Source organism: Euprymna scolopes, chromosome 15 (genome assembly GCF_053919585.1).
Source record: "Euprymna scolopes isolate OS-2025 chromosome 15, ASM5391958v1, whole genome shotgun sequence".
Classification (NCBI taxonomy): Eukaryota; Metazoa; Mollusca; class Cephalopoda; order Sepiida; family Sepiolidae; genus Euprymna; species Euprymna scolopes.
In genome coordinates, this window is record NC_136496.1 from 124154068 (window position 1) to 124170166 (window position 16099).

Below are 16099 nucleotides of genomic sequence, written 5' to 3' on the forward strand. Positions count from 1 at the left end.
GTAAAAAAAACAACAAAAAAACAACTGGGATGCTGAAAACGTACACAGTAAAACAGTACATTTTATTGTCACATTGATTATTTGTTTATGCACATGCACAACCGGAAGTTGTAAACCGGATGTTGGGTTACAACACCCATTACAAGGTCATTTGAGTTTTATAATTGCATATATTTAAAAAGATATGATGCAATTCATATTCTTTTTGGAGCAAATATGTCCGTTATAATTCAAATATGGATGTGTAATTGAAATGAAATAAGTGTATTTTTGTTATGTAATTTATTGACTGATTATATGTATTAATTATTAGAAGTGGTGTTTTCTATGGTGTGAGAGAGTTAACCTGTGTTTAAAATTTTAATAGAAGTTTACTTATTAATAGTGATACATTATAGAAACTTCCACGTTGTTTAATTGTGCTTTAATTTGCTATAAGAAGTCTTCGTTGTGATTTATTTGAAATAAATTTAATTGTTTTTGTTGTTTGAAGTCAAAAGTATGATTATGCTGCAATGAATGAGAGAATAATGCATTTAGAGAATTGCTATTTCTTATATCTCTTTTATGTTCATTGAGCTTTTTCTCTAATCTATGTTGAGTTTCACCAACATATATATGATGGCAATTTTGGCAAGGAACAGTGTATATACTTGCATTGGAAACTGGTTTGTTTAGAGATGTTTTCCTGTTTTTAATGTTTGTTTTATAGTTTGTGATGTGGTTTGCATGATTGGAATTTCTAGTTTGTTTATGCTATATATATATATATATATATATATATATATATATATATATACTAGCAGTTCCGCCCGGCTTTGCTCAGGCCCTATGTACTGTTCATAAGGTTATGTGTATATGTATATATTAAAAAGTGTGAATATGTAAAGTAATGCCTTTCTGTATAATAGTCTTCCTTAACTACCATAGAGAAAAGACAGACAGACATTTTCACTTTTATAGATATATAGATAGATAAATAGATAGATTGTATGCAATATAGAGTAATGATTTAAAAGTATATAAAAAAAAAAAGACTCATGCTCTACCACCGAGGATCGAAACTAAAATGTTCAGCTCACAATTTATTTTGCCTCTGCCATCAATGACTGGGCTATGAAAACATGTTTACTGTCAGGCTAAAAATTAAAACATGTAGCTACTACATTACACATTTGGAATGTCGGCGTTCGAACTTAACCTGGCAAATTTCTTTTTAATTTTCACGCCGATTTTTCCGGGCTAAAACCCATATATAAAGTTTTGCATGGATTCAAATAACTTATATATGAAGTTTCATATATGTAGACCAAAAACTTAAGAGGAGTTTGGTAGGCAAAATTTGTTAAACAAAAATATATACGTATACATAAATATATATGGAAACAATTTTGTGTTTATTATAAACTTTTTACGCAAATATTATGCAAGTATAAATCATATAGAATATCTGCATGAATATAATTACAGGTAATAGTGAACTAAAAATGATTATCCCATCAGAAAACCGAAGCAACTAATAGGTAATTAATTAAAATGAATGTTTAAAAGAATATGCAAATTAGCTAGATCTTTTGCTAATGAATGCAATTCCACAACCCATATATAAAAAAATTGCATTTTCTTTTTATATAAATAGAAAAGAGGGTTTTTAATATGAATATCGATACACACAAAAGAAAAACGGATTTATAGAGTGTATATATATATATATATATATATATATATATATATATATATATATATATAAGCTCCAACCGTCATTTGGGTGGTCGGGTTTCGATCTTGGCTTGAGATAGTTGCTTGCTTGTCAAGGCGCACTGATGAGCTGTAAAACAACAAAACAGTACTGTATGTGGATGACTATATTTATATATATATATATATATATATATATATATATGGATTAAATATGAAGCACCACCCTCCCAACACACACATGCACACCTTTGCCAAACAAAGAAAATAAGTCAATGATACCCCTCCACTCAATATTAATTTCATTACAAAATTAAATTCAACTATAATATATTTTGGTTGTTTTATAAACAACTTCTTTCCATCAATTTACTTCTAAGGAGTGTGCTTCTAGGAATTCACAATTTTCCAGACAACTCCGGCACATGCATTTTGCTAATATACTTTTAAAGTTAAGATGGTTGCCAAAGACAATGGATTAATCAGCTAAATGTACTCAGATGTTAGCTCTATCTTCTGAATGCTAGAAACGCATATGATATCATATGACTCAAAGAGAGAGTGAGGGAGAGATGTCATCAGTTCGATTGGAGCCTTAAGGTGCGAATGTGCTTTTTGAAATGTCCTGCTAAGATATGATTAGCCAGTGATTATTGAACTTTCTATTTACTCCCCTCCCCATTGGTAAGGGATTCAAAACTGACGATCCCAGATATATAACCCTTTCTTGTCTTCAGCCATTATCTCTTCTGGGACCTTATTTTTGGAGTATGAACAAACTTATTTTTGGAGTATGAACAAACTTGTTTGCAGGCAATGTTTTCTCACTTAGGCAGAATCGTAAGAGACACGTGATGGAACAAATGGACAGCAAAATATTCAGGTTTCTGAATCTTTGAAATAAGGATTCTTCAGATTATTATTCTCATCTTGAGTGTTATTTGTGACAACATCTGCATTGATCTGTGCCGTAAGAGATAAAGTACTAGATAAAATCAAGTGACACTCTGGTGGAGGTTGAAGGTTCAATCCTCAGTGCAGGGGATACTCAGAATACAATTCTGAATTACGTAAGATTTCTACTCTGTCATGGCTGACGGAATGAGAGCATGCTAATCCTATGGATTAAATAGAAGGTTCTGTTTGGAATTCCATGTAAATTTCCGAGTTGGACAAAAAACATTTCTAAGTTTGACAAGATACACTTGAAGATCAGAGGCTACATTGACCAAAACGCTTTGATGAGAACAGTAGCCTGAATAATTGAAATAATACAAATTAGAAAAATATGTTATAAACGTTCATGTATTTTAAGTTTTTGTGCCCTGTAAGACATTTGACTTCCCCTCATAGGGGAAGTATGTTTAACACATTGTCGGCATCCAAACTATAACAAGATCAAATTCCAATAATATTTGTCAATAGAATTAGATTTTTAATCATCTTTATATTTTTGACCGACACAAACTCAAACTTGGATTTTAACATTGTAAAAACTACTACCTTAGTAAGGTGTACTCTGCCTATTCCTTTTTTGTCAACTAATATATTTTGTATACAAATAGACAAACTCCAAAAACGACATCACTTTGTAATAGTATTACTTTAAAAATTTTAAGAAGGTCAGATAAACATTGATACCATCAGTTTCAAATCCAATATAAGGGCACCAGTTTATATTTGCAAAAATATTGGATTCTTTTCAACCTCGGTTTATATCTGTTCTTCAACATTTATATTTATATTGAATTTTTCTTTATAATTCAGCACATTGCTGGGGTTCTTTCTTGGTAGTGGAAGCCTCCATTCAGTCTCAAAAGTCAATGGATACCCCCCCCCCTGTAAGGGCAGCTACGCATGAAATTGTGAGGCAAGGGTTGTGCAATCCACAACCACACCTCTCTTGAATTGATACTGCTTGGGTCCAGTGGCAAGTAGAAGTCTAGGACAACTGGAAACAATGTCAAGATAAACGGAGAGCACATACAACACCTAAATTCCCAAATGGTCATCCATTTTAGTATTGACCAGGGTCAACGTTGCTTAACTTTGATGATCTGATGTGAAGCAGTGTAATTATGCCGTATATTGTCAATGCGATTAGTCCCACAAACATCACACAGTACATATATATATGTATATCAATAGTTTACATTCCAAAGACCTCTCCCTCAATATATATTTATATTTTTTTTCATAATATTTTATTTTGTCTTACACGCGTTTTGTTGAATGGCGTACAGACACCAAATAACTCATCAGAAACAGTTAATATTTTCCTCAGAAAAAACAAACAGTTTCAAAGTCGTCGTCTTTTTTTTTTTTTTTTGAATAAACAGGATGAAAGCCAATGGAATCGAATGGAAATTGTTAGGAGTTGTATGATTCATAAAAAACTTATTCAAGATATACTTGGGATGTTACATAAGAGAAGACTGAAGTAATTCTTAGTCCCACGATGATGCTTTAGTGTTTAAGGTACCATGTAATCCTCATCTCAAAAATTCCAAAGAGTAGATGCTGGAATCGATTTTCGGTAAAAATCTGTTACTTATGTAAAGATTTCTCATTCTTTTATGAAAAATGCAAACGCGTTGTTAAAGATGCAAACTATTTTGAAAGTGCAGCACAAATTTTTGTTTGAAAACAAACAAGCATAAGTAAACTAATTTGCTGACGAACATAAAACTACAAGAATAAAACTTGTCTAAAAGTCTCAAACTGTTATTGTCGTCTTGCTTTTTATATTCATAACATTTGAACTTTCTTTTATTGTAGTCGGTAAGATTCCTGCAATTCTCAAACCTTTCATTCATTCGATATCATGGAATTTTCTTTATTTTTAGCTCTCAGACTTGTTTTGTTTTCTTAACTTTATCAACATTATTTCTTCATTTCACTGAAGCTTTCTACTCTAATACTTTCTTCTCTCGAACAGCTAGACTTTGGAATTCCATTCCTGCTACCTGCTTCACTGATATGCAGAAGTTTAAATGTAAACCAACATCTTGTTAATATTTTCCAGGCATGGTCCCAAAAAGTAGCCCTTATTAGGGGTGAATGTGAGTAAAAAAAAAAAAAATTTCCATTAGAATTCCTAAGTTAAGAAACCAATAAAACAATGCGTCAAATTCACCTTCCGCATTCCTGTGTTTACAAAGCCATTTGGCAGAAGTGATGTCAGACAAATTTTTAGCTATGGATGATCAAATCTTTATAGAATGTACCTGTTTTTTTAGCAAATATAAAAAAAAAAACAGTTCATAACCATATTTTTATTAGAAAGGTTATAAAAGTTGTTATATAAGTTCAAATAACGACTGTTTGAATAAAACTTCTATTTTTATATTTGCTAAAAAAAAAAAAAAAAAAAACTTAAAATACATGAACGTTTATAACATATTTTTCTAATTTGTATTATTTCAATTATTCAGGCTACTGTTCTCATCAAAGCGTTTTGGTCAATGTAGCCTCTGATCTTCAAGTGTATCTTGTCAAACTTAGAAATGTTTTTGTCCAACTTGGAAATCTACATGAAATTCCAGACAGAACCTTCTATTTAATTCTATACACTTTTGGTCATCCATAGCTAAAAATTTGTCTGACGTCACTTCCGCCAAATTGCTTTGTAAACACAGGGATGTGGAAGGTGAATTTAACTAAACACTGATTTAAAAAAAAATTTTAAACAAACATTTAAAAATTTTTAATCAAATTAGTTTAGATAATATACACCTTCGTCAGTCATAGAAAAAGTTTGTTTTTTTCTGATTCTTTTTCCTTCCTTGTGACATCGTGTCACAAGTCTATGTAGTCTTAAATATATATTTTTTTTTTTCAATATAATCTCCCCTTGCTAAACTTTCACAAAAAAACACTTGTCTAGTTAAAACCGCCATCAACAATTTCCCACACTGCCTAAATTTAAATGTGGATTCGATGAACAAAGCTTCTCTCCTAGAACTGCCCACCTGTGAAACTGTTCCACTGGCCTGCTTTCCAGCTGACTATAATATGGTAGTCTTCAAGTCTAATGTAAACAAGTTCTTGTTGAACCATTCCCTTAAATAATCAAATTTTACTCAAATTTCCATCACTAATGATTACTCTACTGTTATCCTGATGACCACTGGACACTCATTAACCTTTATCCTCGAGTGGTCTTCAAGCCGTGATAAGTAGTGACTTTCTTGTAAAAAAAAAAAATTATTTGCATTATGTATCTTTCAGCGATAAGGCAATCTCATCTTTTAAAAAGAGACGAAAGGTCCGAGCATGAAATTGTCTTAGCAGTGTATCATTTTTATTTATTGATATAAGTCAAATATTTCATTTTTATTTATTGATATAAGTCAAATATTTCAATTTTATTTATTGATATAAGTAAAATATTTCATTTTGCATTAAATTAAAGCATAAAATCACCAGAATATTCTAGAGGATTTTTTTTCATTTATTTTATTTTCTCAATAAATAAATTAACAAAACATGAAACTACTTTATTATTTAATCTCTCCATATACAAAGTTAAGCATGTGTATATTTTTCATAGAAAACTGAAAACTGAGGCAGTAGGTGTAATATTTTAAAGATCCTCCAATCTTTATGATTAACTATAGATATCTCTAAAAAATATAGATCTTGCTGAAATATGAATCTGGTTCTTAAAAAAAGAAAAAAAAACATGGTTGCTAATATGTTAAAGTGTTTTGCCAGTTCAATTTACTGATATTGTTTTTTTTTTCTGATGCTATTTCATAATTTTGTATTAAAGTTAAAAAAAAAAAAAAAATAGAAGCTAAGTGTTCAACCATAGTCGAGGGTGACCCAAAGGCTCCTTTTTCATTAGTTGCTACACTGAGGTGTAAGGGAGAGCGACACTATTCCCAAGATTACTTCACATTCTTTATTCTCCTTTTATAATGTTGAGTGTTTAGCAAGAGGACATCAAGTAACATTTTTTGAGTCATTGTTATGAATTGAGCGAGGATTGAACCTTGTTCTCCCAGCCCATTAGCGAAAACTTTTATCGTTGACACAACGATAACAATTAAAGTTAAATATAAACTTTAAAAATTAAATAAAAAAGAATATTCTCTCACTAAAGTTTGTTTTACGTTTTTCAATTTAATTAACATATTTATTTTATTGAATTTATTTATTTATTGATTTAAATTGAAAGTAATTTGAAAGTCAAAAAATATCTACTACTATAAATAGACCCAATTCAATTAATTTGGTAAAAAAAATAATTAAAACATGATCTGAAGCACATATAGGAAAACGGTGTTAGAAAGTTACACAAAAAAGAATACAGTAGTGTAGCACCTGTCTAATTTTGCTTTGAATCACAGCATTGACACATTTACCACAGCTAGAAATTCATTCAAAGGTCCAGAGATCCTCCTTGAGAAAGCAACCCTCCTCTGGTTCAATCAAAATCAAAATAACATGCGCGCACATTACTGTGTTAACTAGAATATATATCCCATAATTCATTATGTTCAAATCAACCAAAGAAGTAGTCCATGTGAAACATTGAAACAAAAAATGTCTTAAAATCAAGAAAAAAAAACAACAACATTTTTCAAACTTACCTGTGAACCTTCTTCAGTGCCGCCAATGATTCTAAATCCAAAACCACTCTCCTGTCTTCTCAAAATAACTGACATCTCCATGTGACGCAGTCCTTCGTCATAATCAGGAAACCTGTTTGGACTACGTGGAGATTGGCTGCCAGGAAGATGATGAAATGAGTTAGAGGAAGGAGGTGGATAGCGTTTTGGTATCCGAGTGAGATTACTTGGAGTTGGCTCCTCATTTTCAAAAGAAGTACTCTGTCGTGAAGGGCGTCCAGCGCCTATTCCCGGTGACCCCTGACCTCCTGGAAGGTTGGAGCTGTAGTTATTATTGGGGTAGCTCCGATCAAAAGAAGTGTAAGCTGGATTGTCTAATGATGTCTCTCTTCTCAAAGTATGACCATGGTCAAGACTACTGTAAGCCCACGCTTTGTGTGCAAATGCTTGTCTGTGACCATTCATGCTCCAGTTTATATTTGATGTCTGGTAGCGAGATGTTAAACCGAAATCAGAAATCCCAGAGTGGTTATTATGAGTACTGCTAGTTGGCATTGGGGTTTTACTACGCATCTCTTGGGCTGTTGGGGTCTTTGGCCGACTTGGTTCGTGTCGTGATTCACCAGAAAGTGACCGATTCATTAACTCGGGTCCTGGGGTTCGACTACGAAACTGTCCAGGCCGGATTCCTTCCCGAGTGCTATAATCATAACGCTGAGACCGGTCGTATTCCTGTTGGAAGTTCTGCATAGTGTTTTGTCTTTGAGCTGCTAAGTCCGTTCGAAATCTGCTATCTGCTCGAGATACAGTTGTGTAATCATGCCTGAAAGGGTCCGTGCGGGGCCCAGGAGGTGGTCGGGTGGTGTACTCGTAGCTAGGATAGTAATCACGCTCAAAAGATCTCTGCTCGTTGTAACTCCAGTGATCCTCGCTTGACGACAGGTAATCCTTTCGAATATCAAACTTCTTAGAAAAATTGCTGCTGAAAGGAGGCCGACCAATCGTAGCAGTCCGATGACGGCTGTCAATTTTGAGACCAGTCGTCCGTGTCGGGGTTTTGGGCCGAAGTTCGGAGATAAATTTTGAATGTTGATCGCTTGAGGTAGCAGTTTTCCGTAAACTTGGAATCCCCATGGGACTTTTGGCTCGGAGATCAGATTCATCATCATCATCTTCACGATCTGAAACATAATAAAAACACGAACAATAATTACAACGTTGCATTTTTTTTTTGGGGGGGGGGTGTTCTTTTTTGTTTTTTGATTATTTTTTTCACGTAATTAAATCAAAAAAGTTTCCAAGATTCACATGTTTCAAAAGCGCTGAATTTGAATCGTCATGATTCATTGGTTTTTTTGTGTTTTTTTTCTTTTTTTTTTCCCAAAGTATTTCTAAATATTCGAGGGGGGAGAGTGTGCTTTGTTTTTCCACCTAGCTTTTGATTATTTTCATGCAGTTAAATGAAAAAGTTTAAAAAATTATTTGTTCGAAAAGCGTGGAATATGAATCGTCAAGATTTATTTGCAATTTTTTTTTTTTGTTCCTGTTCAGTGATTTCAAAGTTTTGACAATTTAGATATTTCCAATTTTTTTTTTTAGAGCGGGGAGTATAACTCCTAAAACAAAGATAAAAATTGATCATGTTTGTCTACTTGCAAAGATAGCGATTGATTTTAAAAAAAAAAAAAAAAGAAGAAAAAATCGGATTTGGTATTTAACTGCATAGATAATCCCATCAAAAATGAAAATCCTTTTCCAAGACGGATAACAATAAAATGTCTCTTCCAAGAGCTGTGGACTAAATTCTTGCATCAAAAAAAGGTGTGTCCAAGTTTCTATTGAATTGCTACATTTTTTCAAGTTAACCACCTTGGCTACAAACGATTAAAGAAAACTCATTGTTGCTTGTAGCAGAAGGATAGTAAATGTTTCTCCTGATAAACAGAGGGGGGGGGGGAGAAACAGAAACAAAAAATAAATAAATAAATAAATAAAAAATAAAAGGTCCCAGCTTTGTTTTCTCAAGACTCAACAGAATAGCAACTGCATGCAAACTGATTCTTTTAGATTTTTGGTTGTGTTGCATTCAAGAATTGGTTGGGTGAAAGCAAGAATTTCAAGCCCTTCACTCTCTTTACTTACCATTCTCTTCTTCAGAAAACGAAGATGCTTTTGAAGCTGATGTTGTTAGGATTGGTGCTGTTTGGCAGCAGGGGTACAGAGGGGAAAGTTGGGTAGATCTGTTGGAGTTTATAGGTGTGTGTGTGTGTATATATATATATATATATATATATATATATATATATATAAAGCGGACTACAAGTCTACTAACAAACACCACAGCTGCTGCTGGTTCTGCCGATAGGTATTTCACAATCTATGGTAACTAAATATAAGTAGTAACCCACCCACCCTCCAAAACAATCAGGGTCATTTTGTCTTTACCTAATTCTACCTTCTATTTATCTTGATAGAAAACTAATTTCTGTAGGGCTGCCTCTTACACCTTTCTCCTTTTTGAAGATAAAGAAAGCAAAGGACAGAGAAAGCAAAGGACACTGAGAGAATAAATAGGGTAAGGGATTTAGGGTTATATGGAGAGAGAGAGTGTGTGGATGTTGGAATGGTGAGAGAAAGAGAGTAGATGCAAGTAAATAGAGAGAGTAGATACAGAAAGGAGAGAATGGGAGCAAATGAGGAGGGAGTAAGAGGAGGGGGAAGGAAGAGAAAGACTAGATGGGGAGGGAGAGAGAGCAGATGGGGAGAGATATATATAGAGAGAGGTAGATGTGGAGAGGGGCAGATGGGGGGAGTGAGAGGTGGCAGATTGGGGGGCAGATGAGAAGGGAGGGAGAGAGAGCAGATGGGGAGGGAGGGAGAGAAAGAGTGGATGGGGAGAGAGAGAGCCAACGGAGAGGAAGAAAGAAAGCAGATAGGAGTGAGAGAGAGAGAAGATAGGGGGAGTAGATGGGGAGGGAGAGAAATAGAGTAGATGAGGAGGGAGAGAAAGAGAGTAGATGGGGAGGGAGAGAAAGAGAGTAGATGGGGAGGGAGAGAAAGAGAGTAGATGGGGAGGGAGAGAAAGAGAGTAGATGGGGAGGGAGAAAGAGATAGAGAGGTAGATAAGGAGAGATGGAGAGAGAAGTAGATGGGAAGAGAAGTGTATGGGGAGAGAGCGAGAGAGAGACGTACATGGGAGGGAGGGAGAAAGAAAGGGAGGTACATGGAAAGGGAGGGAGAGGAAGTTAGATGGGGGGGGGGAGAAAAAGAGGTAGATGAAAAGGTAGGGAGAGAGAGATGTAGATGGAGGAGAGGGGTAGAGATAGGGAGAGGGAGAGAGGTAGATGGAGGAGAGAGGGAGAGAGGTAGATGGAGGAGAGAGGGAGAGAGGTAGATGGAGGAGAGAGGGAGAGAGGTAGATGGAGGAGAGAGGGAGAGAGGTAGATGGAGGAGAGAGGGAGAGAGGTAGATGGAGGAGAGAGGGAGAGTGGTAGATGGAGGAGAGAGGGAGAGTGGTAGATGGAGGAGAGAGGTAGATGAAGGAGAGAGGTAGATGGAGGAGAGAGGTAGATGGAGGAGAGAGGGAGAGAGGTAGATGGAGGAGGAAAAGAGGGGTAGATGGAAGAAGTAGATGAAAGAGGGAGAGAGATAAATGGAGGACGAAGAGTAGATAGAAGAGAGAGAGGGAGAAGCAGAAATATAAATGGGAAATTAAATAGAATTACATCAATCATATCAACACTCATAAAAGTCTATAAGATTTTAAAGTTAAATTTTTCAAAAAAAAAAAAAAAAGAATGTTCGATTTAAAACTTTGTTGAGTTTTTGACAATTGTTAAAGGAGACTATTTTAACAGATTATAAGTCCGATAATATTTTTGTAATAAAATGTCAAATGAAAGGAAAATAAAGTTCTTTGGCGCTTCCCTAGAATTCCTCCTCATGAAAAAACAAAAATAACGAAACGTCTGTATGATGAAAAGAAAAAATATTGTAAACCACAATTACATAAATTGATAAAGTAGTTTTTTTCTTGCGGTACATACAGCTCCTCGCCTTCCCAAATGGTCACCCATCTGGTACTGGCCAGGGTCAATATCGCTTAACTTCTGTGATCTGATGAGAACCGGTGTGTCAACGTGATTGTTTCAAGGTGGTGTCAGGAAGCTCTTATTGTTTAAATCCTAGGGGTCTGAAGTACTTCTCCAAGGGTCGGTTGAAATTTGTATTCTCTAGAAACTGATGGGTTCTTGTTGGGCTAAATCACCTTACAGGCGTTGCTTATCAAGAGAGAAAAATAAATGTTAGTATTTATGACGGCTACACACTAATACCGTTTTGAATATACCAAAAAATGTTGCAAATAGGCTGTAGTTTTAAACAAGCAAAAATTAAAAATAGAAGTCAAATACAACAGTTAATGAATTTATATCTAAAAAAAAAAAAAAGAATGTTAATAAATATTAAAAAATTAATAAGATTATGTAAAAATATATGTAATATGATCTTACGCTTAAAGTGACATTCCCACCCATAATGAAAAGTTACATTTTCATAATGGTATCGTAGATATGCAAGGGTTTTTTATCCTAGGCCCCCAAAATCAACAAAGATTAGACCATTACTATAATGACCTGGACACTTTAGATTTTGCGGTGGGAGTTAAGTTCAGTGCAGTTGTAGGAGGTCTACCCTCCCAGGCTTTGCCATCTCTTTTTGAGAAGGGTTAGTTTATTGCTATGCTAATCGCCTGAAGCGCCCTCATCGGGGAATGCCGACAGGGCTGCCCAGGCACTTTTTGCAGGTCAGTGCCCCTCCTCTGGGGCGCTGACTTCTCAATTCCACTTTTCAATCCTGGTGTCTGAGTTCTTGCAGTGGGACAGAACTAAATAACCTTTGCACTACGGTGCCGTAAGAAAGAGTTACTCCTTTTTGAAAGGAATTGAAGCAGCTCTTTTTTTTTTGAAAATGTGGGAGTATAGTGGTAGGGGGTGGCGTCAGAGTTCCAAAAGTATTATAGTAAGTAAATGCTTGTTTATTATTATTAATCTGGTTATAAACATTTTTTTTTAGTTTGTTAATAGTATGAAATTACTGAGATGTAAAAATAAACACACCATTTTTTTTTCCTTTTCAAACTGTAAACACAAAACTTTTGGTAAATGTGTAGTTTCCTGAGCCATATTGTTATATTGCAAAGGCAATGTACAGTTGATCGAAATTTTATTTTTAAGATTATGGAATGCAGAATGTATTGGGATTAAAACCAATTTAGTATTACGTATGTACTAGGAAAAAAAGGCACTTTTTAAATTAGTGAATTAGCTGACACAGTGGCATATTTAAAGATGGACGTCTGTAAAGCTGGTCGATATAAAACTTGGAATGGAGAATAATTAAAATGAAAAGAAGCAAAGACTTTTAGTGAGTTATATGAAAATATTAAAAAAAGAATATTGTATAACATTTTTTTAACTACTCCATATCGTCTTTCCGATAAAAGTTGAGCTGGAAAGCTACACATTTACCAAACTTTATATTTTTCTTGTTTTCTGTATACAATATTTTTTTTACATCGTTTAAGTGGTATCAGTTTGTAACTATTTTAATAGCATATCATAATCGTAACTCCCTGCACTGATGATTCCCGAAAGGATGAAACACTAGTGTCTGTAGGTATTAAAAAAAGTATTATAATAATAATTAAGTCAGCCCCTTTAAAAACTCGGTTCTTATTGTTGAGCACTTTAAAGTTGAAATTAAAGTTGGTCACTTAAGCTTACATGCGCAGATCATGATGTTGTCATCATAAGATCACTCTCGCCGTCTTGACATTTACGCTTTATATAAACGTTAATTTCAACTGTTTTGCTTGCAGTTAACGTTGACTAGGTTTTGTATTGGAATGTCTTTGATAAGTACTGATAATCGAAAAAGTCTGTTGAAAGAAGGAACAGACGATTTTGATCAAAGTTAACACCTTATATAACCTAACATCACAAGTACATTTGAAAAGTTTTATTACCGCACAAGCAGAACGGTCTGGCATATAAAACAACAATAGTAGATTCTTTGATATGGAAAGAGTGCGTTTAAAATGAATGTTTCTATTTAGAGCACAGTTGAAGCCTGATACTTGACTTTTGCATTTTAAACTTTAATTCGAACCATTATATATCGAAATAATTTTATAAAATTAACTAGGTTCTCTACAGTGCAATGGCGACTACAATGTATTGTGAACTTAGTCACTGCGGGGAGGCATTTGAAGCTTCCTCTCGGTGCACTGCGATGGGTCCCCAACTAGAGCAGACAATCGATTTGATTTAAAAATTGACAATTTCACCGATTTCGATGACAATAAAAATAAGGGAGTGCGAAAGATTCGTTGATCATCATTCAATTCCGAGCAACGTCAGGTCTCCCTGCTAATATATATATGTAGAGAGAGAGAGAGATTGATAGCTTCATCTTTTGCAAGATTCCTTAAAGGATCACTGGTGCCAATACGGAAATACATTGTAAGAATTCTGTTCTCATAACTCACCAGAGACTTGTTCTTGGCTGCTGCTGCTAAAGAAGTACGCTCCAGGAATATTACTGTTGTCCGTTTGATTCTTGGGGCGACTTCCCTCGCTGCTTGATTTCACCTGAAACAAAAAGTTCAGTCATAAAACATAAAATACAAAATGTTCAGTCATAAAACATAAAATACAAAACGTTCAGTCATAAAACATAAAATACAAAAAGTTCAGTCATAAAACATAGAAAACAAAAAGTTCAGTCATAAAACATAGAAAACAAAACGTTAGGAAACGTTGCTACAGAAATGTGGAAAAGTAATTTAGAAAACAGTCTTTATAAACTAAAGTTGTGGAGTCAGAAGATATAAGCTCGAATTCAGACTCCTAGGATTCGGAAATGTGTGACAAACTCAGACTCCATTTTTTTTAAAGTTTTCCATTCCAATATTCATTAAGAATCGAAATCGGATAAATAAAAAAAACAATTTTTTATTTTTTCATTTAAGCTGGAAATATATTTGCATTTCATCTTAAAAAGGTGTATAAGAAAAGGAAAACTTTACATTAAGTGTAAAAGCCGCTTGTTAAGATAGAGTTGATAGATCAATTTTTTTGTAAATATATTGTTCTAAGAAAAACAGTACTTACTTGTTATGTCGAAAATAGTAATATATCAAAAAATTACGAAAATTCATTAAGTAGAACAACCTCTATTGTGTTTTTAGTAACAAAAAAGTCTATCGCTATCGGCTAAAACAAAACGTCAGCCATTAAAGTAGCAAAAAGGGAGATGAGTATGCCTTCGCAATCTTCAGGTGTTCACATATAGGGAAAATCTAATTTCTCCCAATTTTCCATAAAAATTACTTTTAACTATAAACAATTTTCTATCCGATGAATTTTCGTAATTTTTTGATATATTACTATTTTCGACATGACAATTAAGCAAGTAATGTTTTGCTTAAAACAATATATTTTTAAAAAGTCGTCTGTCGACTAGCTTAACAAACACCATGAAAATCATTAGAAAAAAGGTTTTGCACCACTCTCATGTTCCCTTATGATGATTAAAATCAAAACCAGATGTCTAGAATCCTTATTCCAATTTTGATCAAAATAAATTACAACATTCCAATTCTTATAAATCAAATTTTACAATTTAAGCGATTAGAAAGTTTTAATTATTTTGAAATACAAACAAAATCTCTGTAGTCGAATTGAATTGTCACCCTTGAATTTTGAATTCAAAACAATATGGCCATTCTCAGCCTCTTTATGGCTTCCTAATATAATTTAATTTACTTAATTAAAAAAAAACACTACTTGATCAATTTACGTGAGTTTTGGAATATAGCATCTTTGTTCTTATAGTATATACATCATAAAAGATTTTTTGTATTTTAAAAAAATTTTTAGCACCATATTCTTTATTACTCGAAACATATAATTTAGTGCAACTGAATTATCTACATATGACCAGTGTTTGTAAAGGGGGGGGGGAGCAAAGGTCCTGCACCAGAATATTTTTTTCTCTCAAGAGTTCTACTCTGTAGACATTCCTGAAACCACACCAGAAAGACTTGTATCTTGCTGAAAACATGAAACCAATATTTTGGTAATTTTTCCATTTTTATAGGTTTAATTACTTTTATAGGTTCATAAGGTATTTCCAATTATTTTGTCCAACCTCTGTGTGTACAGGTTTGAAGATTTTGATAAAAAGTTAGGAAAGGCTGGCAAAGATGAATAGCAAACACCTTGCCCAAGGGTGTCCAGAGAGGTTTAGTCCTGTGTCAAAGACACATTCTAGGTAACCCATAGATGGCACTCTTACAAGTACCACCACTCCGGATTAGAGCTGACCTAATAATCGTAACTATGGAATAACTACACTTCATCATTGAATGCAGTTTTGTGGTTGATAGAGTTAGCAAATAAGGTAGGCAAAAAAGAAAGTCAAAAGATTCCAAAAAGATGAATTTCTGAGTGGGGTAGAGATAAATACCTCCCCCATAAGTGGCAGAAGCAGTGTAGTATTGTAATTCTATTCAATCAATAGCTTGACAGGTATTACCACTGCGGATTAAAATTTGATCATTCAACTACTCAAAAGAATAATTCAACCAATTCTACTGCTTGAAAAAGTACTACAGATACAATACTCTACCTATACAGGATCTGGTACTACCAGATTAGGCTGTCTGAAGATCTCGGTTTCCTTATTTAAATGCACCAAACATTGATATTATTGTTCCCCCCCCTTTCCAAAACTCAATCATGTTCTGCGAAGCCCAAAACAAA

The 16099-nt window shown here is 34.0% G+C and overlaps 1 protein-coding gene across 11 annotated transcripts in view; it reads right to left on the reverse strand.

The window, feature by feature from the left end:
- LOC145294110 (membrane-associated guanylate kinase, WW and PDZ domain-containing protein 1-like) overlaps positions 1 to 16099 on the reverse strand; it is a 664188-nt gene that overhangs the window by 68812 nt on the left and 579277 nt on the right. For all 11 annotated transcript variants that reach the window (XM_080141199.1, XM_080141205.1, XM_080141202.1 and 8 more), the window contains 2 exons: positions 13822 to 13924; positions 7296 to 8455 (listed from right to left, as the gene is read on the reverse strand). In XM_080141199.1, coding sequence (XP_079997325.1) covers positions 7296 to 8455; positions 13822 to 13924 — 1263 coding nt within the window. The remainder of the gene's footprint in view (positions 1 to 7295; positions 8456 to 13821; positions 13925 to 16099) is intronic.